At 37.0% G+C, this 25,570-nt stretch overlaps 1 protein-coding gene across 1 annotated transcript in view; it reads right to left on the reverse strand.

Moving 5' to 3' along the window:
- The window catches only part of COL28A1 (collagen type XXVIII alpha 1 chain), a 55,513-nt gene that overhangs the window by 13,329 nt on the left and 16,614 nt on the right, over positions 1-25,570 (reverse strand). Inside the window, exons 12-25 of the mRNA XM_071735298.1 lie at positions 24,301-24,369; positions 23,438-23,506; positions 22,147-22,215; positions 21,159-21,227; positions 19,584-19,652; positions 18,816-18,884; positions 18,007-18,075; positions 16,927-16,998; positions 14,957-15,025; positions 14,316-14,387; positions 13,619-13,687; positions 10,428-10,496; positions 7,156-7,224; positions 5,658-5,726 (exon numbers count right to left, since the gene is read on the reverse strand). Of these exons, the coding sequence (XP_071591399.1) occupies positions 5,658-5,726; positions 7,156-7,224; positions 10,428-10,496; positions 13,619-13,687; positions 14,316-14,387; positions 14,957-15,025; positions 16,927-16,998; positions 18,007-18,075; positions 18,816-18,884; positions 19,584-19,652; positions 21,159-21,227; positions 22,147-22,215; positions 23,438-23,506; positions 24,301-24,369 (972 nt within the window). The remainder of the gene's footprint in view (positions 1-5,657; positions 5,727-7,155; positions 7,225-10,427; positions 10,497-13,618; positions 13,688-14,315; positions 14,388-14,956; positions 15,026-16,926; positions 16,999-18,006; positions 18,076-18,815; positions 18,885-19,583; positions 19,653-21,158; positions 21,228-22,146; positions 22,216-23,437; positions 23,507-24,300; positions 24,370-25,570) is intronic.

A 25,570-nucleotide genomic window follows, 5' to 3' on the forward strand; every position in this document is an offset into this window, starting at 1 on the left:
AAAAAGAAAAGCAAGCTCATTGGGAAATACCACCTTTCTCCCATCGCATTCTGCAGGGATTTCCCGGGATGGGCAGGGAGCTGAGTAGTGGGACCCAGCTGTAGCGATGGCTGCACCTGCAGAGGGAGCAATCTAACCAGGAGACACACACATCACATCACATGTGGATCACTCTTGAGTTGGGGCAAGTGAAGAGAAACAACACATCAAACCGATTAAAAAGGAAAGAAAAAAAAGTACGGAATATCTCCTTCTGACTTCCTTTGCCTTCTGCGAGGAATGGGTGCAGTCATTGTGATGCCTGCTTTTAGATGAAACGCCCAATGTTCAATCTGTAGTGAGAGCTCCAACTTGTGGTTTCTGTATTTGTGGTTTTTGTGTGTGCCTATGATACTCCCATCTAAGTCCTGATGTATCAGCTACTTATGTAAATATATTAGGGCACAAACTACGCTCAGGTTTGATGGATTTGGAGAGGTGGGAACTCTGAATCCAAAGGCAAAACTTAGATTGATTTTATAATACTTTCTGATTTTATAATACTTTCTTCTTGATATAACTGAATTTCTTTTCAATTCCTCTTTCTTCCAAAGCACTGGAGATTGGCCAGTTTGAGTCAGGCCATAGGCATGGCACATGGATGTTCTGAGCTTTTAATGGGTGTGTCAGGAGGGAATTTCTCTCTCAGATTTGAGCAGGGGGGGGGTTTGTTGTTTTCATCTAGTCTGGAAAGGGGAACTAAAAGGGAAACTGGAGGAAAAGGGAACGAAACAGACAGCTACTCTCTTTAGCAGCTTTCTTCAGATGACCTAAGGCAATGCCCTTGAATTGTTTGCCTTTCTTTTTTTTCTTTCCAATTACTAGCTACAAACTCCTAAAGATTACAATCTTAAATACTGGAAAATACTCTCTGCAGTCAGATGAATGACTGTTCCTGATCTTTTAAAACATGTCTGGTTTCTCAATTCCTTCTGCAGTGCATTTTCTTACATTTATCTTATTACTAGGAAATACCAACAGTCTAGGCATATGTAGACATGTTCCTATTTAGTACCACCTATTATCAAAGGAATATTGTCCCCACAAAACGAAACACAATCTTAAACTGTTTGTAGGAGAATTCTTCAGAAGCAGAAGTTGTGCAGAGCACCCAGAGCTTTCCCTGCCCCAGCCTCCTCCTGAAACCTGTCAGAGATGCCAGATCTAAAAGGTGGATATACAGATAAGACTTTGTGTTATAAGTAATTTTTTTTAGGAGATCCCAAGCTGCTGTGGCCTTTGAAAGAGCCTGTAAGCCACTGTGATGGAAGCTGACCAGGAGGTTACTAGACAAGTAAATGATTCCTTATGGCCCAGTATGTTCCTACAACCTGCTCTTAGGCCAGCCCTGACCTAAAAGGGTGTAAAGGTGACTTCAATTCATCTGTCTCTTCCTCCCATGGGTAACACATTCTCACACAGGGTCATTGCAGGTGAAGGTTCAAATTTTAACCTCACACGCTTAGTTAATACCAGATGTTTCACTGAAAAGCTCTTTTATAGAGCTTTATAGTAATCCTCAGGGTTTCTATATTTCTTGGCTTGGAGAAAAAGACTTTTATTTTACTTTATGAGTTGTGAAGCAGAGCAGTTCTGTTTGAGGTGTGACACTAAACTGTCCTCCAGTGAATTAATTTCAAGAAGGATTAGTGGTGTTCTTTGATGAAGTCTAATGTAATTTCTGTATTGGGCTTGTAGACAAGCTTGTCACCAGCAGCAAAACAGTGAACTAGGAAAACACTTCTACAACAAGAAATAAAAAGCTGAGACAAGGCAGTGTAAAGAACGGGATTCCAATGTCTATTCCATACCACTTTTTCAAGAAAATTTGTTCAATAACCTGATGGTCATCTGAGAAAATAAATCTTGGCTTCTAAATATTTACACCTCATGTACTGTGAAACATGTCTATTTGATACCGAAACACAAATCAGACACTGCAGTACATAGTGAGAGAGAGTGGATGGTATTTGTAAGAAGAAAATACTAAATGAAAAGACACTGCATCTCTGCTTTCCACATTTTAGTTTAAATAGGCAGGGCCCAAGCTGCAAAAGTTATTTATATTGCAACTGTACCCAACCCAAATGTTCGTGCTCTAGGGACTATGCTAAGGGTTTTAATAATCCTTCTGCTATCCAGTTACTAAGAATGAAGCCTGCTTAATTTCTAGTGCTGAGCTCTTGTTCTTGAATGTCTCTAACCCACCTCCTAGTTGGCAAGAGTGCTTGTAAATCAATTTTTTATTACATTCTGACATTATGTGCTTCTGTTTTAATGCTACAGAAAATAAGGTGCTGCCAGGATCCAATGCATCCCACATGTTCCAATTTTGTTTTCATGTGAATTTGACCTCTGATACATAAAATTCCTATCTAGCAGTGTGCACATATGTGAGCCATTTCTGAAAGTGGGGAGAACAGAGCTCTGATTCAGCTGAGTGGAACATTCCTATATAATGATACTCAAAGGAATTTCAAGTTAACTAGTGTGTAAATTTATGAGTCTCTTCTACCAAATAAATGTTCTTTTTTATATGCAGAGATTGTTGGTGTTCTTCTTATATTCTTTTCTTTTTTTTTTTTTTTTTTTTTTTTTTTTATGAGGAAGGAATGAGAGGTAGACAGTGCACTTATAATTTATTTGAAAAAAACAGAAGATTGTTCATTTTATGAACTTTGCAATTCAAGTGAATTGTTTTTCCTTGCAGCATCTTAGCTACCAGAAATTTATGTAGAGACTAAGGATTCAAAACTTTGTATTACCAAACAGGAGCACATAATCAGGAAGGAAGAAGAGATGTCTATGTATTTAATTTCTTATTTTTTCCAGTGTACTCTGCTCTACATTTTTATCGGATTTTTTAAACTCTTGATTATTTTTTAAATTTTCTGACCAAGACTGTCAGATGAGCACTAGTCTCAGCAGACAGATTTGATGCAACACAATCAAATCTGCAGCTCCATGCAAAACTTTTCATACAAAATTTGATGTAGATATGATTGTGCAGTGTTACTTGCAAAGACAGCTGCTCTGCAGAGTTCTTTGTCATACAGCTCCTCCTAGAACAAGATGCCACTTCTGCATAACCCATGGATACGGCACATTCTGAATGTACTGCAGAACTGGTTATTAATAGTAGAAACCTCTGCTTGATAGGCAGCTTTTAACTCTCTGTGTCAGTCAACAAACAGTACTACAAGCCCCAAAACAGTGAATTTGATGTTTTTACATTGTGTGCAATCTGAGGAGACCTTCCTGGTCTGCACCTCTGGACTCATCATCTGCTGGTGGTGGAAGGACTTCAAGAGCACCTCCAGACCAAATCCTCTACTTCAGCTTCATCAGAAAGGCATCCAGTTCCTGCATCATGGCATCAGCCAGACCTCTTTTTTTGTCCAGAACCCAAAGCACAATAAATGGGTTTACTGTGAGATTTACTTCAGCAGCACATTTCCAATCCAGCCTAAAACATCTGTGCAGATGACCTGAGAAGCCTCTTAAGTGCTTGTGGCTGCAAGAACCAGACTGACTGCAGATGCTGAGGTCTTGCTCCTCAGGCTGTACCACACCTGTATCACCCTGTTCTACTAACCTGAAAACACAGCTTTGCATCCATGTGGTTGATAATTCTGCTACTTAATTCAAGCTGCCTAACTCTGACAATTTTTGTGACGATGGAGATCACTTTAGGGAAACAAGGAAGAAACTTTTAATTTACTTTTAGTTTACATCTATTTTTTCTTTCATTTTACAGCTTTTACCCCCTTCCCTTTACAGCATTTTATGAACCAAATTGTACTTCTGTCATTCCTGATTTGGGTTGAAACTTTCCTGATAATTACACAGCCCAAGAATTGCCTGTCCCAGCAATTACATGAATAGATGATTATTAAGAACAGAAGGGACTTGTGACTCAATTTTTCATCTTTCATATAAACCAGGCACCATGATTTTCCTAGGTGGATTTATGTATATCTTGTACATTTTTACCACAAAATTTGATTTTAAAAATTACATCTGTGAGAAAATTCACTATAATTGGTCTAGTGGTTTCCTTTCACTTAAAAAACCCCACAATGTTATTTCCATTTTGGTTTTAAGTCAATTTTCTTTATATTGTACATGTCTATTCTCACTGAAATTCTGATTTATATCTCTGGGCTTTCTAGTTTTTCGACCATGACATCACAGTGGGAGACCAACTTATTTGATTACTTGACATGACCTTCCAATTTCTTTTCTTTGGGAAACACTACCAACCAGTATTATGCATTTAGGGAGCAAGGGGGAATTCCAGACACATTGATGCCCTTAGACATTTTGTAGCCATAAATTACATTTTAATCAGTATTTGCCTTAATAATTTCATAGGAAATTCTTAGGGTTTTAATGAAATGTTGCACTGTAGTATGAAGAAACATGTCTTTTAAGACTGTATTATATCAAGTTGACATCTCTATTTGGAAAATATATGATCTGATTTTTTAATCTGATGAGTTTAGCCATATGTATCTTCTGTAAGAATAACATAATTTGAATTACTTCTTATTTCTTTAGTAGTTTGTGCCATGGGCCAGACCTCAAATTTCTTTATGTGAAATGTCTCCTATTGACAAGCAGTAATTTAGAATAGGAGAACAAAGCCAGGCTTCCCAGATCCCACTGTCAGGATATTCTATGATTATTCTAAGGTCCCTCTCAGGATGAGTATCCTTCAGCTCCTCCTTGTATTGTGGATATGTTTTAAAAGGTTATTGTTGTTGTTTATTTTAAATGGGAATACTCATATTCTGGGAACTGAAGTTAAAAGTTCCTTCTGGTTGGGAAAGAACTTCTTTGGGCAGTATTTATTTTGCTTCCTCCTGCAACAGGCTGCCTGTTTCCTATTTCACATATGTAACAAGGAAATCAATATTCAAACCCCACTTTGGGATAACTTAAAGCAATATCTTGCATGATTTTAGTCTTAAGTATCTTTTTTCCATCTTTTTATAATATAGTAGTTACAATGCAACACTTTAGATCAATTACAACTTACAACTTTGTAACGTCAGCTATTCTGTATTTTAGGAAAAAAACCTTGGAAGTATTCCAGTGCTATATTTCTAATGCTTTTATCAGTTTTTAATTGCTTGGGGTTTTTTGCTGCTGGGTTTTGCCTCTAAACTAGTATTAAATTTAGATGAAAGTTTATAGCCTTCTCTCAGGAATCCATTTCAAAGAATTAAAAAAAAAATCTCACTGGTTCCATGTAGCAAACATTTCCCCTAACTACTCTGGGATTTTGTCCCTTGCACCTCTGTAGGAGAAAAGAGGTGCACAACTATTAGGCAATACTCTGACTCTTTTGGATTCTAGAAACATACTGGCTCTTTGGATATATGGAAAACCTGCAGATTTCCATCAAGTCTGGGGATGAAGCAAGAACTGGTTTAATCTGTCATGGTGGAAAAGTCTATTGTAAACTTTCCTTCCAATTGAAGAATGGAATGAAGTGGGAGATCAGATCACAGTGTTTGGTCACATATACACCTTTCTAATGTTATGCATCTTTTTGAAGATGTTTCTCTACCTCATCTACTTGTCAGCTGCTTGTACCACCATTGCACAAGTACCTTTGGTCCAGCATCTCCCACGCCTCTTGGGCCTGCTGGTCCTGGGGGGCCTGCTGGTCCTGGAGGTCCCTGGTAGAGCAGAGGAATAAAAGATGTCAGTACTTGTCCTAAAGGAAGAATGTTTGCATTCTTCAACAAGGAAGATCCTTTTAGCAACAGTTATTGATCTCTTTGGTTTTGCTGTGTTTTGTCAAAGTCCTCACATTTCCAATGCGAGCAGTCATCCTCAGTCTCAAGCAGAAGTCTGAAAAGAATACCAGGATGGTGGAAAAAACCATCCAGCTCTTCACCTAAGAACATCAGAGCTTTTCCCAGTTCAGAGAAACCAGTGAAAAAGCAGATGTTGCTCCCTGATTCATACACATCTCCTGCATGATTCATTCATACCCAGGATACCAGAGCTAACCCCCCTAAATCTGGGGGTTGTGTAATCCTATTATACTTTGGTGGATTTGCAGTCAATACTGTGTTCTCCTGAATTTCCCATACAACCCCCCAGAGCTCCTTCATCTGTCCATACAGCTGGAGGAACCCCCAACCTTCATAGGGCAGATGGCTTTGCCCCATCATGCTACAGAGATTTAGCAACATAAATCTTGTCCATGTCTCCCAGTACCTGAAATGTCAGGTACGTGGCATTACACAAAGGAATTCAGAGTCAATGCCCTCTGAAGTAGTTCTGATCCCAAGGAATCTTCCCAGGAGCAGTCTGAAGGAAAGGAAATTGAAGCTGAGCTGTGAATTCTATGGAAGCACTCAGCTCCCACCTCAGAGTACCTGGGAATGCCTTTCGAGTTGTGGTTAGGAAAAAAGCTGGATTACAGACATAAAGAAAATAGTGCTAAGGGAAGTTTGACACATGGTGATTGAAGGATGGTAACAGTCTTTTAACTTTTTAGTGAAAGGATTGGTCAAACATGGCTGTGTGGCTTTGGATGACTGAAATTTAGGGTTATATGGCCTTTTAATGGAATGTGTCAACTGGACTACTCAGGCATTGACCCCCTCTGGAGCCAACCATCAGAAATAAAGGGGGGGTGGAGGGGGTGAAAATCTTCAAAAAAGAGGATTTAACCCCCTGGTACAAAAAGCAGCTGAAAAACCAAGAGTTGAAGGCTGCAAGATTTGGCCAAGGAGATGTTAATTAAGATGTCGAACAAAGGACAGTAAAGGGAGGGAAAGAGGAAAGGAAAATAATTCATAGCAGTGATTGGATTAAACATGTATGAGCAGCCATGAAGATTTTGATGGAATTATACATTATCCTTTCCATGATGCTGAAATGAGAGCAGTTTATATCTTTTTCCTACTTGCTGTAGAACTGGCACTGTATCTAGGACAGGAAAGGACTTTAAAATATATATGAAATACCTAAATTAGTTAAAAGGTGAAAGAGAAGATTAATTGCACTTACTTAAGTAACTAACTATTGAGTTATCACAGTGTAATTTATTTTTATTTTATAGAACACAAAGTATAGAATTAAAACTGTACTTACAGTGTCACCCTTGTGGCCATCACCTTTTGCTCCAGGGGGTCCAGGCAGCCCAGGTAGTCCCCGGTTACCCTAAATATAAATTTTATATTACATATTTAAATTGTATTTTATATGTAAAATATAAAATAATAAGTCAGGCGTCGTGCCAGCAACTAGAGAAATGTTCAGAACATTGACTTGGTCTTCAGTAGATACAAAGTTAAATTTGCTTTTAAAAAGTTAAACTTTTTTATGACTTTGAGGGCAAGTCCTGACATTTGAACAATTAATTTAACTGTAGTGAAATATACAATGCTAGCCCTAAGATACCATATGTTGCACATTTTGTGCTCCCAGGTAATCACATTGGTTCTCTAAAGAAAAAGAGCAAAGAAAAACTGCAGTCAACATGGGAAAGAAGGAAAAACAAGAAATACAACTGGTTATAAGAAATAAATTTATCTTAGTTTAGCCTGAAGTGCTCTGTATCGGGAGACAATCGCTCCTTCTGTTGACTTCCTCTGACTCTCACTAAAGATTTGTGCATTTGCAAAACCTCAATGCTTTCTTTCACAACCAGAAGAGCAATCTTTTCCTCTTCTCCTATTTCAGTGATCATTTTCCTGACATTTTATGGGAAAATTAAATGAGCTTGCAATAGACTCTTATTCACAGAACCAAGAAAATGTTACTAGGAGGCATTCCTTTAAGATATGCTGGCAGTCTGTGCTGTGGATCTTCACATGGCAGCACTGCCCATTGGAAATCCTCAGTGATATTTGTAGGTCACACATCCACCCCACTCCCAAGCATGGGATGTATTTGGCCAGACAGGGAGAAGTGTCCCACAGAACCAAGAAATGTAAATGGACTCTCTTGTGGAGTATTGGAGCATCAGATATTAGGATGTATACAGATAATATCTCCTGAAGAATAGTTATAGATAAATAGCAAGTATTTCCTTGCTGTTCCAGTGAAAATAAATAGGTAGAAATAAAAAGAAACTACAAATTACCAAAAACCTGCTATTTTATCAGTGCATTGTGCCTGGAAATTTCTGCAATAACATAATGCTTCAAGAAACCGCAAATGGAGTCCTTACAGCAGTTCTGATCTCTGTCTGAACACACTGTCCATGACCAGAGAATAAACCATCTCATGGTCTAGTTAGATATCCAGCCAGAAGAGACTTTGGGGTTTAAATCTCTGTCCCATAAATGTCTCTACCACAGCACCAGCAATCAGATCTTCTTAACCCATTTAACCATGGCAAGGAAAAATGAAAGAGCTGCCTTGGCTTTTACATCACAGGTTTCAGTCAGGAGGTGAGTGAATAAAGAAATGCAAAGTAGACTCAGTGTTTTGGTTAAGAGAAAACCCTGAAATCCCTTTAAGATGGAATTTGGGATAGTGATGTAATCATGCTTTATTGCCTGAAGAAAACTGTACCTGGTAGATCACTCTTGTGTGAATCTCTCCTATTCCCCAGTTTAAAGGGAAATTTTCACTGGAAGATTTCTAACACAACCTGACTACCAGATTCCAGCTGCATAAGCCTTGGAAAATGTTTCTTCATGTTTCTGAGCTTTCCAGTGATGCCATACTGATTCACTTCTGTGAAAATTTAACCACGTGTACTTCTAATTCATAAATAATTTTATTTATGTTTTATCTCTTCCTCATTCTTAACATCCATAGTTCTTAAAATTGTGGGTGAAATTAGAAATGTTTTATAAATATTTAATAACATTTTAAGAGGAAACGAAAACATGGATCATGAGTTCATTTCTATTTTGACTTCTAATTCCAGTACCATAAAAAAGGCCAAACAGATGTTTTCATTTAATCTTAGCAGACCACTGTAAATACCAAATATATGTTAACACATTTTCTTCTTGTATGCATTGGGATTTTGTCAAGTGGCTGCTTTTGCCATTAATAACACAGCTATAAATCTACTTACTTCAAATCTATGGCCAAATTTACTATAGAAACAGTTCTCTAGTCCAGGTATTTTGGTTTCGTTTTGCTTTTTAATAGCTTCATCAAAAATACACAAGAGATGGCCAGGAGCAACTCTGTGATGACTGCTTCCCAAAGTTTTGTGGGGTCAGGAAAAGGCAATCACAGTGACTTACTCTAAGTCAGTGCACTGGCAACAAGGCAAGTGCCATTGATGTCACAGATGGCAGGCTGAATTAATTCATCTATTCTGCAAGTCTTCCAGAGCAGCTTTTAAAGTCATTTTCTGAAGCAGTAATATAGACATAGCTGCTTCTACATTATTTAAAAAAAAACAACCCCAAAAAAGAAATACGTCCAGTTTTTGCAGTAGAAGATATGGGATCTGTTCTAGGAACTGTACTTTTCAGGTTTTTCTCAAATATTGTAGAAAGGTGAGTGGCATTTTCCCCATTGATGACATCCTATCCTGATTAGTTAAATAAAAGGCAGCTCCAAGGAGGTGAGAAAAAAAACTGCTTAAGGGTCTGAGTAATTTAGTGATAAAACATCAGACAAAACTCCATGCTGATAACTGTAATGCATTATGCAAGAAGAAAAAAACAGTCACCACTTTATGTACCTAACATTCATCCTGGACTACTATTACCACTTAAAAAAGGAGAAGATAGAAACTATTCTTTGAAAGGGTCACTTCGCTGTTTAACAGTGCTAAACCCCAGTAAATTTAATCCTTTGCAAATTAATCTATATCCTTTTTCTCTGATTTTCCACTGGCAAGTCAAAGGTCGTTGGTCTCACCTTATTCCTTAAGCAGCCTCATGTCAATTCATGTGCCACAGAGGACAATTTTTAATCTCTCACTTCCACAAAGACTGCAACCTCTCTATTACTTCTGAATTCTCAGTTTCATTTCTGGTCTTTCACCTGGTCTTTCATCTTGCCAGTCAACCAATAATGAGCACAGCAATCCTGCTACAGACCACTCACTGTACTGCATTCCTGGTTTGAAGTTAAAAAGGTAAAGGGCTACATGAGACATTGAAAAGTAGAGATGAATTTGAAGAGATGCCTTCCTAATGAAGACTTCCTGAGGGAAGTTTGAAGGGTGAGGCACACTGGACTAGTTATGTAATCTTATTTTGTGTTTCTTCTATGAAAAGATAGGAAGTTTATTTTTAAAAATACATTTAACCTTGAATGATGGAGAAGTTAAGAACTTGCCAGTTACTTTCCTGAAACAGTTGTTCAAGTGGTTTCTACATTTTCACAAGAGTTTTGCATATGCCTCACATTTCTTTGTTTTCCATCTTTTGTCTAAAAGCTCCTACCGTTGGTCCCATTATTGAATTTCCAGGAAGTCCATCATCTCCTGGTGGCCCCTTGGGTCCTGGATCCCCCTATCCAAAAAGAAACAAACCCGAAACCACAGTCATCATTTTCAGTTGTAATTTCCAAAGCTATACAGAAAAGAACAAGTATTCATTTCTTTCTGACAGTGATAATTATTGAGCTATGTATTATGGAATCAGTATTTCTAGAGGAAACTTCTACTACCTTGATTCTGACCTCTCTCATACTTTTGTTTTTCCACAACTCTGTCAAAGAGCTTGTTCTGTCTTGATGAATGACTTGACAGCTTTAGTTTTCAACTAAAAGTTGAATATCATCATTAAGATTCAGTTGTCAGATGCACTCATGGCTTCTGCCTGCTTTTGCTCAAGCACAAGCAAAGCTGCATAACCTTGTTTCTGCCAGAGCAAGTAAAGAACAGCAATGAAATTCCAAGACAAGTAGTGACACAGAGGATGATTAGAAAGGTTACAGATGCAATGGTAGAAGACTTCAAAATTGCAAAGTCCACAGCCTGAAGACCCAGGAAGAAACTTTAGGTTTTTGTCAAGTATTACTCCCTACGACAGTTTTGTAATCTTTGCTCTGTCACTGACTTTCATGGAAACCAATCAGCTCCTCATGTTATCCCTTCACAGACCAAAATTTGACTCTTTCCAGTGTTTAATCCGTGGTAACAGATGTTTTACTTTACAATAAGGATCTTAAAAAGAAAATTTAATTTTTCAATGAAAGCTTTTCAGCTTCTAACACTAGTGAGAAGAACAAGCAGTATTTCAGGAAACACTCACTGGTGAATACAGCTCAAATGCTCTATCAAAACCACCAAGCAGCTGTAACCATGGGAAAGGAATATGAGAAAAAAGAGCTTCCTAATGTTACTGTCTCCATATGAGTAACAGCATAACAGTTGTCAAGGGAAATAAAAGCCTAGTCCTCAAATGTGGGTGTAGCTTAAAATAAATAAACTTCCAGAGGACAAAATTATGGCTGTCCAGGAGTTAAGACCTTTCGCAAGCTCACACTTCTACACCAAATACTTTGAGAGGTACTCAAAAAGACATGAGGTAATGATAAAAAAAAAACATGAAGAATTACTGTGTTGGAAATTTATAAAGTCTGGCTTCACTTGTGCAGATACAAGAATGTTCCAAGAACACAGTTGCTAGTAATCATTGGGCTTTCCACGATGGAGAGAGAAGACTGCTGTAGCCTGCTAGGTTATTGAGCAATTATCAGATACATAGCAGATATTTGTTTAACCAAAGAAATTATTATGGAGCTGAAGAGATAAAGTTTTGTGTATTTTCTAAAAATCAACTTGCATTTTGTAATTCAGTCAAGAGTTTGGAAAAACTCATAAAGACTCCACTGGAGTTTAGATTGTGGCCAGACTGCTAAGAAAGTGATATGAACTGCACTGAAGAGAATATGAACTATACTGAACAGGATTAAATTCAGTTCTGGTCCCTGCTGCACAAAAAGGATGTGGACAGGCTGAATAGGGTCCAGAGAAAAGCCACAAGGCTAGAGGAATAGAGCATCTGCCATATGATGTGAGGCTGAGAAAACTGGGTTTGCTCAGCCTTGGAAAGGCTTAGGGGAGACCTTATTATGATGTTCCAATGCTTAAAGGGTGGCTACAAAGAAGGTGGAGACTCCCTATTTACCCGGAGTCACATGGACAAGACAAGGGGCAATGGGCACAGGTTGCTCCTGGGGAGATTTCAGTTCAACACAAGAGGAAAATTTGTCACTGTGAGGACAGACAGACATTGGAATGATCTCCCAGAGGAAGTGGTGGATTTAAGTCTCAGGTCTATGGGGTGCTGAGACATATCATATAAACAATAATATTAGAAGGGTTGGACCAGATGATCCTTGAGGTCCCTTCCAACCTGACATTCTATGATTTTATAAATAAAGAGTGAAAAAAGCAATGAAGTTTTTTCATCATGAATTGTATCAATAAACAATCTTGACCTACTTACTGGTGTATTAAAAATATCACAGTAACCAGGAAAATGTGAAGGAGGGAGATCAGTGTAATGAAACTTGTCTTCTTACAGGCTGTTACTTATATCATGACACTTATATTCTCCTGACATTAATTTTGACATATTATCATGGTTTAAAACCAAGGTAAGAGATATGAGCACTGCAATAATCCTCTCCTTTCTTTCTTCTCTGTGGCTGCATTTTCAGTACAGGTGAACTCTGAGCTACTTGTGTCCACTTCTTCCTTCTCCATGCACAAAGAAATCAAAAGCACATTTTAGCCTTCTGTGATGTCCCATTGCCAGGATGATGAGTAAGTACATTGTATGTACAATATTTGCATGTGCTTGTGGGGGGGAGCACAAATATTTTAAGGAAGAAGAAAAATGGGGATGAAATTACTTCAGAGCAATAGAATGTACTTTAGTGATTTCTCTACTCTGAAAATTATCACCAAAGCTGAAAAGCATTAATTGAAGTTGAAGGTAACTGACGTATTATGAAAACAGAAATTGTTTTATCCGTAAAGTAAATATAGGGTGGCAGTGAATTTTCAAATGTTTTTAAAACCTTCAAGTTAACTTTACCATTGCTGACTCCACTTATTCTACTCAGCAGAAAAGGTCCTGCTCATTTCAGCTACATTTTCACCACAGAGAAAATAAGTTGAATGTAGCTCCAGCTATCTCACATATGATATGTAATTTAAAGTAGTATCTGCAGACCAGCTGTTCACTTGGCAGTGACATTCAAACTTTAATCTTCAAATACTTGAAGATTAGCACTACACACAGACACATTCCTGCAGGGATATCCTGCCACATCCAGGAAACCTTTAGTCTAAGAAACACTGTACATTTGAAAACAAACCAAAACAACTTTAAATTGATTAATTTCACCTGATGGGACAAAACACAACAGAAATGTAATAAGATTTTTTTTTTCTCATTTATCAAGTGGCTTCAGGAGACAATTCTAAGTTCAGAACCCTGTTAAAGTTCTCTGTTGATTTTTTTATTCTTTTCAGTCCTTACTTCTAAAATTCAGTCACCTTTGTTACTACAAAAAGGAATTTCAATTTCTTGAACTTATGTTCTTTTAATTTTTACATAAATGTGCTCTAGAAATTTTCTAATCTCTGGTCTTCAACAAACACCCATCAGATAATCACCTTTGGTCCAGCAGGTCCCTGAATAGATGATCCAGTGACACCAGGTGGTCCTCTCTCTCCAGGTTCACCCTGTTACAAAAATCTAGGTATAAACAGTTCCATTTTCTGCACAAGTAGCAAAAAGGTTTTTCAACACTTCATAATCTAAGAATATATACCATTGAGATTTATCTAAAAAATAGACAATATTTGGAGAAAACATAAATCATAAATCAATGTATTGGTCTTGTGCAAGCTGAGCCTACTTTCATGTTTCAAATACTTATTGGTTGAACCATTAATTCAATTTCTTTTAACTTTAATCCATTTTTTTGTTTCTGGCTTACAAAGCAAATGGAATAACCAGAATACTTGAACTATTTAAATTTCCTCCTTATGCAGAGCTACTCCCAAAATCATCAAGTAGAAAGTTAAAGTTTTAAAGTAAAAATTTATTAAATGCTCATGGTTAAAATCACTTAATCAATGTTAACTTAGCTTTTCAGTGCTCATGTATAACTAAAAGGTCTGTAATTATATGTTTACCTATTATTTTTCTCTGTTGGGCTCAGGACAGAGGATGGAAATATTTCTGCTTTTCCTCTGGTCTGCTATGTCTCCAGGTATCAGATGCATGAGAAACATGTACATTACATAAATTCCACAGATTCTTTTATAAAATACAAAGTGAAATGTTGGCCTAGAGGAACAAACTTACTTTTGGCCCAGCTGGGCCTTGTGCTCCTTTATTACCAATCAGTCCTTGGGATCCTTTTTCACCAGGGTCACCCTGATGAAAACAAATGTTTTTTTTCAATCACAGCAAAGATTCATTAACAACTGGAAGACAGACAAATAACCATAAATATGATGAAAATGACACCCATAATTAGAAAGATATTTAGACACTTTATCCAAACTGAAATTCCAGTCAGTTCTAGAAACTGCCCCGAATTTCCTAAATTTAACCAGGTGGGAGATAAAATCTGTCTATCCATTAATGTATCTTTCCAGGTTTTTCCAATTAGGTATCTAATTAGTCACCTTATTTCTCTTATTTCTCCTTCTCTCTCCTTATCAGCAAACTGAGATAATTCACCTTCTCATTTTAATGAAAATTCTATATTGGATTTTTAGAAAATCTCTAATGCTCAAGTAACTTTAGGGTATGTATTTATATAGTCTGATTTTGCTGCACTTGCTCAGGATAAGGAACACATTGCTCTCTCTAAAATCCTTTAAAATCATCGGTTAAAGTATAGTTGCTACTTAACCATAAAATGGATGGAAAAACAGAATTTGAAATCATATAAAGTATGTCCTAAAATTTATAAAATTTCTCTGTCTGTCAAGCCATACCTTTTGGCCTACATCTCCTTTGCCAGGTGGTCCTTCTGGGCCTCTTGGACCTTGATCTCCCTTTTCCCCCTAACAGAGATGAAAAATTTAAGTAATTTGCATGTAGCTAAATTTACTGAATCGATAGGTTTATCAGAAACAATACTTTCCCAAACACTTTTCCCAAAAGGTCAGTGAATATATGTGGGGATATTTTCCAGGAAAAAAAAAAAACCAAAAGTATTCTGTATTCCCAAATCACTTACATCCTCCTACAGTCATATTCCTTACTTTCACAGACATTTAAAATAGTAGCATTTCCAATGGCATCAATATTTTGCAGGAAACACTGCATGCATATGCTCATATAAGGAAGGGAAATGCTTGCAAAGTTATCAGAAAAGGTTTTGGTTACTCAATTCTAAGAAAAACATTTTTTGAGAAACAGTAATTTTAGATGATTCTGAAAGCTAAACCAGCTGCAATTATTTTCCAGAAACGTTACTTCAAATAAATCACAAACAAGTCCCATAAAGCATTCAATCAGTAGGAACATTATCTACAAAATATTTATGCATAAGAGGATTCAGATTAGTATATAACTATTTTTGTAGGTAATTCAAAAGGTGAAAAGTAAATTAAAAAATGAACTTTTTATATATCCATTTCTGATTTGAGCTGTTGATGGAACTGGAGCCTGCTGCTGACAGGCATCAGTCTGGAACAGCTTCACCCCTGCAAACAGCTCCTGTAACATCACCCTGCTACCCACTGCAGGCATCAACTTGTTCTTTCTCCTGTCCTGAATACCCAAGGTAGCAGCTAAATACTAACATTTTCACTTATAATTTCACTTATAAATACAACAGGGAAGGTGGCACCACCAAGTTGATCATCAGAACAAAGGTGATACACAAGACAAAGAAATCCAACATTGCCCAATACAGAAACCACCTGTAACTTTAACCCAACATTCTCTCTTAATTCTGATGTTTCACATTTAATACTATGGGATCTTAATTATTGAGAATTTATATGGTAGCTGGTTTCTTTTTTTTTTAAAATGATTAAATAGCAAAAGAAATTCTACATATTTTTCCAATAGAAGACTTATTGCTTCAGGTTGTAGTATGCTCAGGCTGCTATTAGTACTGCCCTTGTAGATGTGAAGCTGCATTCTTAATAGATGTTTGTTACAGCTGTTTGGATATTTTCTGATTAAAGACCTGCACTCAAGAAAACTCTGCTCTGCTTACTCTGAATCACATTCAGTTCATCAGTTCTGACCATCTGCAGCCCTCACCAAGGAGCTGCATTGTAGCAGAGTTTGGAAGAGCCTGGATTCCCAGCAGAAATCCAACAATCAGCCAAAGCACTGAGTTGTGCTCACTTGGCAGTTCATTCTATTTGGAAAGAATAAAACTAAAACCTTCTATTTAACTTACTCTAAACTGACTATTTTGGGCACATGGCAGCCTTATAAATTTCACTCCACCATTTCAAATTTATGCTTCTTTTCCCCCATATGGCAGAGTTTCCTTAAAATCTCAGAATTTCCCTTGGGAAAAAAAAGAAGCCTTGGTTTCCCCTGTTTGTAATGGTTTCTGTACAAGGCTGACAGGTTTCAGCCACAGGTCACCACTCTGCTAGATGCCCTAAATCATGTCAGTTTGAGCATGCCCTCTTGGTGTCAGTAAAAACCTGAACAGGCTGTAAAAAAAACAGGCTAAAGACACAAGCTATCTGGTCTCCAAGAGGATGGTGAAATTTAACAGCAGTCAATAGTCCACAAAAAATGGACAGGTAAATCAGTTGCAGATTCAGATGTTAGCCAGTCCTAGTACCTCAACTAACCTAGACCCTTTTTCCTGGCAAAAGTACTGGCACATGTCCTCCTCTGGGATGAACTTCCTGGCACTGCATATCTGCAAATAACATTTTTTTTCTTCTTTTGTCTACACCTATTATATGTGGTAAAATAAATTTCTTACCTTTTCTCCTGACTTTCCAGGATTTCCCTGCACCCCTTTCTCTCCTGGGAGTCCTGATAGGCCTACATTTCCCTTAAAAAAGGATATACAATCACATCTGAATACTTTTATAAATTCTTTATTCTGTAAAATGGATCTAACAGTGTGTTAAATATTAATTACAGCTATGCAATATTTTTTCTCACATAAAGGCTGTTAGTTTCAGTAAGTTTTATAGAGCCAGTCATTTTTTCTACTCATATGATCTAAAATAAGTATTGCAAATTTCTTTCCAAGCTCCCCACCTGATTCTTAAATCTTGATTTTGTATTAAATAGATATACTTTTATTCCATGAGTAAAAACATGATTGAATACTGCTTGTTATTCTGTGCACAATAACAGTATGATAGAAATGCAATTGACTTGCAAAGTCAAGCATCTGGGACTTACTTATGAAACAGTCAGTCAAAAACATGTAAATGGAGCTGTTGACCAGAGACTGACACCTTGCTGGTTGTACAGATTGGTCTAGGCATTACTTTTAAGATCTACCACAAAGAGCTGGAACCAATCCTGCCAAGTGATTCTCCCATGATCCCAGGAAAAATCACCAAAACCAAGATAGCTCTGTCATCTTACCCAAAATTTTGGAAGCCCTACTTAAATGATGAAGGACACAGCAGACAGTCTTCAAAATGTCAGGTGAAGGTGAAGGCAAAGCACCAAGTGTTCTACCCTTCTAATATGCAGACAGCATGACCACCAGTGTCACATAGTCTGGTTTTTTTTCAAATCATTGAAGAGGAACAGGGGTTGCAACGTTTCTAACAGGCCTTGGAAATAGCTTAGAAATGATAGGGGATAATCTGCTCCAGTTGTGGCTGCTGTCAGGATTTTAGGAGAAAAGGTGGGAAGTCTAGTGCAGCACTTTGAGTTTAGAAGCTAAAATTGTCAAGTTGAGTGAATATCTCTCACTGAAATGTCTTCCAATTTTAGTCATAGTCAATTTATACCAAAATATCTTCTACTTAGTTTATCAGCAACTAGAGAGAGTATTAGAAGATCCTGTAAGGAGCAGTTAAAATAAAACCAGGCTCACTTTCAGTCCCCGTACACCAATTCCTGGAAGTCCTGGTTCTCCTTTTTGTCCGGGTTCACCCGGTTGACCCTAGTAAAAAAAAGTGTTTTGTTTAAGGGAGGAACACACTTTAGCTTCATCCATTACTTGCACTATTTCACTAACTGTTTCACACAAAGATGTGGACTTGATGATCCTTATGGATCATCTTTCCAACTTGAGATATTCTATGATTCTAAGTGGTCAAATTTTCAGCCAAGCAATTCTAAACTGGAAATTTTTGTTCTTTAAAAACCTCAGCAAAATGCAAGGTTGCATCTATTTTAACTCTCCAGTGGATACAGAAAGTCTAAGTGTCAACTTGCTACTTTTTATGTTAATAAATTTTGTTCTTCACTTTATAATATTATATCAAAACCTCTTAGGTCACTAGATGGAAAGCGAGCTCAAATAAAGAAAAATCAGAACTTCTACTTAAGAGGAAATTTTACCCTCATAATTTTTAGTGGTTCTAAAACAGTTAAAGAAATAGGAATTCAATTTTTCAATTTTGCTTTTAAAAATACTTTTTCTGGGAAAAGTATCCTCTTCCTACTAAAACTAAAATCTACCTTCACAAATCTTAGGGGATCATGAAGAAGCCATATGCTCCATTTGGGGAACACCTTGATAACATGGGTGGATTTCCCTCCAAGATTCAAAGGTGATTATAAGCAGTAAAAAGCTATATTTTCATCTCATCAAACATAATCTTGAGAAGACTGACAAAGGTACATTGCTTGTTATTTCTTTCTGGTGCTATTTTTTAAACATAATGTCTGGATTATTACCTTTGGACCTGGCAGACCAAAACCTTTAGATCCTTTTGCCCCAGGGTTTCCTTGTGGACCCTGTATACCCTACAAAGCAATACCAATGAGTTAGTGCATGACACTCTTCCATATCTCACATTCATCACATGTCCATCTTTCAATTAATAACAATTTTATTCTATCTTTAAAAGAAAACAATTTGCTTGCCTGACCTCAGGCTTAGTCCTGAGGTCTTTATTTTATTTTTCCTTTGTCACTATTCTGCAGATTTCACTGACGTATCCAAGTGTAATGAGAATTACTGTTTAGGGAGAAAAGAAACAGGAAATATCTGAGTATCTCCATCTAAGTCCTGATTCATTGCAATACTATGGTGGGAGCATGAACTTGGACCTTCTTTCTAAAAAAAACGAAACCCAAAAGGCCTTTTGGGATGCTTCAGTTTTTCTGTATCCAACTTTAAAGGCTGTATTCATGCTTTAAGGAGCTTGAAATTCAGAAGTGGTGGATACTCAACTTGTGAAAACCTTATTTATAATACTTCATCAGCCAAGCAACACATCTTATTTATCTCCTATGCAAATGCACATTAGACCAAATTTCTGTTTGCTTGATTCTAAGACCCTTTAAGTCAGATATTTAGAAGCTTTGTCTTAGTATGATACTTTTTAAAATGAAAAAAAGCACTGACATTTTTTCAGTCTTCACATTAGATTAGAGTTCTGATTAAGTATTAAATGAAATCTATATGCAAATGCTCACCACATGTCCAAAATGTAGACTCACCTGGCTTCCTGGATTGCCTATTCCTGGTGGTCCTGCTGGGCCCTGTGGTCCTACTTGGCCTTGTTCACCCTATACAAAAAGTATTGCCAAAAGCTAAATTGCAATAGTCCATGCTGCCTGATTAACATATTTAAACATAGAGCAGCAGTCCCCAGGCTGTATAATCTTGGAAGTCTGCTGCTTCTATTTGAGTTAAATGTGTTTGGAATACCTGAAATTCTGCCTATGGCAATAGATATAATAAAAAAAACCACTTTCCTACCCACAAACTCTTCATTTATAACATCGGATGATTCATGGTTTACCTTTACACAGTGAGATTAATTTTAAATATTTTCTTTTACAGAAATAAACACAGATTCTTGCATAATATGCAGAAGAAAAACTTCCAAGTGTACATGGAAGAGCTAGAGAGAATATAAAAAAATCTTTGCTAAGTGGTATTGTAATAGCATTGTACACCACTCGGGGAGGGAATAGAGGAATTCTGGCAGAGGGAATTATGGGAATAAAGGAATATGGGGAGGTCATGTGGGTATTGGAAGTGGCACAGACCCAAGAAGCTGTCAAGAATGTGTGATACCAGTCCCTAGAAATAAAAAAAAATATTCATTTTACTTATGCCACAAAAACTTATTTACTGAAACGTTCCCAAGTGCCTACTGTCCTGGCCGTTGCTCCATTTTTCCTACACAGACCTGGGAATATGATGACTCCTTCCTACACAGGAGACTCATCTTCCTCTAACTCAGGCCTTGGGAAGATGATCTCAGGTGCTTACCAAGTGTATCTCTCTCAGGCCAAATCAGAACACATCACTTATATCACTCTGAAGATTTTGGAGAGCCACTTGACTGGACAGGGAGATAAGTCCAAGTTAAGCTTCCCACATCCATGAAGCTGTCAGCAACTTTGGGTGGGATTGCTCTTCTCTCCTTTCACTGAAGCTGAGTGGGGAGCAAGGAGGAGAGCAGGAGGAAAGCAACAAGGGGAAGAAGAGGGCAGTGACAGTAAATCACAAGAGGACCCAGAATCATCCCCTCTGGTCTGTAGGACATCTGGGCATGCTGCACCAGGCAGTCTCTAGAGATGTGCAAAATACAGGTTGGCATCTCTTCAGGCCAAGGGAATTAAAATTGTTCTGGACCCCTTTTTGGGGAACCGGGCGCCAAAAAGCTAACAAATTTCAAAAGCCACAGTGCTCCTTTGCCTGCTCCAGGTCCATTAGATTAGATGACTCGGAGTTTTACAAATTAAAAAAAAAACCTGACTTTAAATAAAATTCAAAATAGTGTAAATAAAATAGTTCTGAAATGAATTTAAGAGGAAAAAAAAGTCAATTTCCTCCCTCATACTTCCAGCTGCATAGAATAGTCCTTAGTACTCTCAGTTAACAGGCTCAGCTGCTTGTACAGATGAGTGCAGCTCCATGAAGATGCATGGAGCAGTGTAGCACAGCTCCTCCTCAGATTCCAGGAAAAATATACCTTCTATTGTTGTGATACTGTGTGAATCATTAATTTAACTAAATATAATTAACTGTAGATATGAATAGAAAAATACTCTGTGTCTCACCTTGTCACCCTTGATTTGTTGACCTGGCAGTCCAGGAGGACCAGATGCACCTTCAGAACCTTTTTCACCCTGGAAATATTTCACAGTTTTGTAACTGTATTTGGGAATTTATACAGAACACCACCCTAGACAAACTGGTCATCACAATGTGGATAATGAGGAAAAGAAGTATTCCTTCAGAAACAAACAAATAAACAGTAAATGGTCTCATCAGAACTAGAGAAAAGCAGTTCAGTTACAATTCATGACATGCTCCATCTGCATTCATTGTCTGGTTGAAGACAAGACTTGAAAAGGAGAACATGAAATAGTAGGAAAAAGGAAGATACATTTTGAAAATGCAATAATACTTTTATCAGCTGGAGAGGGCAATTCAGAACCTTTTGCAAGGACATGAGTAACATCTTTTCCATAAAAGGAAGAAAAATCTCCTTCTCCTGGTAGTTCAAGGCTCTTGAGAATCTTGAGGCCATTAAAAAAGAGGGATTTTGATGGGAAGCCCAGTTGTGAATTAATGATAAATTTTGTACTTATTTTTAAAAAAAGGAATGTACACATATATTAACCTAGCAAGTGCTCTGAATGATATAACTGTCCATAGAGACTCATATGACCCATCTTTTATTTTCAAAAATGCTGATAGAACGAAAACAGTTCCTGAATGTTTTCTTCCAATACAGAACATAAATAGCTAAGTATTTTTTCAGAAGACAATTTGTCCCATTGATGCTACCAAAATAAGATTTCTTATTAAACACACAAATAAGAAAAATCACTATTTCAGTTCTCTCTACTGTTAGGGGGACTATAAAACTCTTTTGTTTTTTATCTTCATTAAGAGTTTCTGAACTTGGAGGGATATTCAGAGAGCACAGTGATTCAGAAGACCAAGATCCATCAGTCAACAGTGGAATGATCAGTGACCTTTAAATAAAAGTATTGCAAATTTGCCCCATAATATTATACAACATAATTTCCATAAAACTACCTTTTGGCCTTGAATTCCCTCTCCTGGTGGACCTTTCTCACCTGGCAGACCATCTGGGCCACGTGGTCCCTGTAGGAAAAGAAAACTATATTTAGTCTGTATCTGCAGTTCCATTTTTTTATTGGAACATTATTTATTAACTTTCTAGGATAAATTCTTGCAACTGTTATGACACTGGCTGAGCCCAGACTATCAAAATGAAGTATAGCAACAACTAATTGGAGGATTTAGTTTAAACAAGCTAATATTGAAATAGTGTGAATTACAGAATTAATATCTCCTAAAATTAATTAATGTACTCTTAAAACTCAAATTAACCTGTAGATTAATTTTTTACAAATACCTTAACCACTGTGAAACTTATTACCTAAAATTCAATACAATTTCATTATTTTCATAATGAAAATTATTAATTTGAAGGTAAGTTTTTTTCATACAAAATGGCAGGTTAAACATACAAAATTAGACAATGTCAATTTGGTTTTTAAACAAGTTCAGGAATAATTATTTTTGTAATACTTTCCACGCTTCCACAAAATTTAGCTATCTTTCATTATTTATAACCAATGGCTTTTAAGACTAATCTTGATTAAGCAAAAAAGTCATTTTTTGTCAGAAAACTACTCTTCTTCAACTGCTTTCAAAAAATACCATTAGAATTAATATAACACCCATCCATATTCAAGTCTCCTTAGTTAACAGTCTCTGAGACCTTAATGAAATACACAGGAAAACCATATATTTTATACATTTCAGGGAAAAAAGAGCACTAAATCAATGTTACAAAAAGCTTGCTAATGCTCTGTTATCCAAAAGACAAAGATATAATTAAAAGCATATCATTGTAGTCTGTTTTTGACACAATCCAAATTGCACAGAGGAGTTGAGGAATGGCTCAGCTCTTGGATTTGCATCTTCTTAACATCTGATTTTAAAATCTTCTTAAAAATTTATTTTAGATGATTTTTATATATCATCCTCACCTCAAACAAGTAGCTCAAAAAAGCTATTTATACATAACTCCATGCCCTTCTATTGGATACTGTAATTCTACTCATGTGGACCAAGCAATTTATTTACCCAAAATTTATTTGGATATGTCTTTATCTTCCTTCCTGAGCAAGTCACTTGCAGTTACTGCATCAATACTGGGATGACATAGCTGAAAAAAATTCTCCACTCTACATACAAGGTGGTTTATGGTATCAGCAGCCAAAATAGGTGCTGTCAATCAATGATGCTCACTAGGATTTATTTTGTTATTTTTCCAATACATATATCACTGACTTACAGGTAATCCTGGCTCACCAATTCCAGGAGGTCCTGGGAATCCTGTTTTACCTTCTTGACCTCGAGCACCCTTGTGAAAAAGAGTATTAGAAAGTTAAGTTCTAATTCAATTCAATGCTTTCAAAAAGCATAAGAACATTTACATATAGATGACTCGATGTCACCAGAAAGGTCTGAAATCAAATGTGTAACATCTTCTGATGTAAAAAAAAAAAGCATAAGTAAGAATTTAGAAATATATTGAAGTACCTCTTGATTAATACTTGGAGAGCTAAATGACACCACTTTGCATGGGGGTAACTGCTAAGTGTAGGACCTGAGAGGTGAAAGGGATGAGGGAGCAAAGTCAGGCTACATTTCCTTGCAGTACAACCCAACCATGAAGCAGGAAATCTCAGGGATGAGGGATCCTCTCCATAGCCTTTATCTAGGCACTCAAACTGAAGCCTTCTTCAGTGGAGTATGGGATTGCAAGGGAACTCCAGGAGCCACATAGTTTCTGGAGCTCCTGTTTATAGGTTGTCATAATTTTCACAATTCCTCCAGTTTACTGAGGAATCTTTGCTTCAAAGATAAGAGCACAGAGGATTTTTATCTCTCCCCAGAGTAGTACAGAGACTGGGAGTGACATTCCTTCATCATAAACTATTTTCCCTTCTGGAATGACCCAGTGTTGCTTCTTTTACATGACCTATTACTCGTTTCTGAGCCACACAAGACTTCTGTATGGTTTAGGTTCAATACTGTATCAATTTTACACTTAGGTTAGGGGAGTCTGAGTTTGATAAAACAGCAGATGAGACCTTTCTTCCAAAAATAAGTGCCCACAGGTAGCACTTTTAGAGGTATGTTACTAATACTTACCTTTGGACCTGGCTGTCCAACACCAGGGAGTCCTGGAGGACCATAGGGACCTAAAGGGCCTTGCTCTCCCTAGATGAAAAAAAATGGAAAGAAACTATTATGCAAATGGAACCTTATTTAGAGGGTTATAGAAATACATTTGAAAAGTTAAAAACAAAAAAAAAAACAGTCAAACAAAAAAAACCCAAAAAAACAAACAAACAAACAAAAAAACCCAAACAACAAAGCCCTCCCTATGTTAGGGATAACTGTGTAGATTAGGAGCAGGGTCAATATCCTGGCCATACAATTTACTAGGATAGATAATATTGTTATAAAGTCATTATTTCATATGCAACATGAAAGATAACAAATACATTGATTCTTTGCAATATCTTTGTTTCTGACTTTATCCAATAATTTGGCACTCCCTCAGCTTTTTTCTCGCTGAAACCATAAACCAATTCCTTTTGTTGTGTTTGGAAAGTGTCTTCCAACTTTTTCCTCCAAATGGACATTATGCTTTGTATCTGTTTCTGACAGTCCCTGACAGAACTTCCCAAGGAAGTTCCCAGAGTAACTCTGAGGGATGCTTCTTAGTGCAAATCATTTGCTCCTTCCCAAATTCCCCCACATAACAGAGCTCTACTGATACATGCACAGCCCTTCCTGCAGATGGGAGTCCCACTGAAGTCCATGTTTTTCCAGAAGGTCTTGCCTAAATCATGATTAAAATATTACACAGTGAGAATTTTGTTCTCTTAAACACTTTCTCACTGACAGCATAGGATGTTTGAATAGTAACAGAGAGACCCACCTTCTGACAGGCATCATGCAAAAAGTGGAATATTTCAAACTTCTTCTGGCTATTAGGGAGCCTGAATTTTATCTTCACTGGTCTTGGTGGCAAAGGCAATGTGTAATTTCTTTTAAATCAAGAAGTGCTGGCAATAATATCATTATCTCTACATGTAGAGGGAAACACCTGTTTTCCAAAGTGGCATCTTTGTAATTGTTTTCTTTGTCTAACACTTTGCTCAAATTCTTTTTTCTCTCCCTATTGGGATTTGCCTTCAGATGGCAGCTAATACCAGCTAGAGCAATGGGAAGGAAAATTACACTTGATCTGAGATTAATATTTTCACATATTTAAACTGTACCATTTTAAGCTTGGAACAGTCAACCCTCCAAAAAACAGTTTTGTTATGTAATGATGACTACTACCAGTTAGTGCCAATAAAATAGTAAAAAATAATAAAATGTATTCTTCCTTTCAAATGGTTGCTTTTCA

This window comes from Heliangelus exortis, chromosome 2, assembly GCF_036169615.1.
Source record: "Heliangelus exortis chromosome 2, bHelExo1.hap1, whole genome shotgun sequence".
Taxonomy (NCBI): Eukaryota; Metazoa; Chordata; class Aves; order Apodiformes; family Trochilidae; genus Heliangelus; species Heliangelus exortis.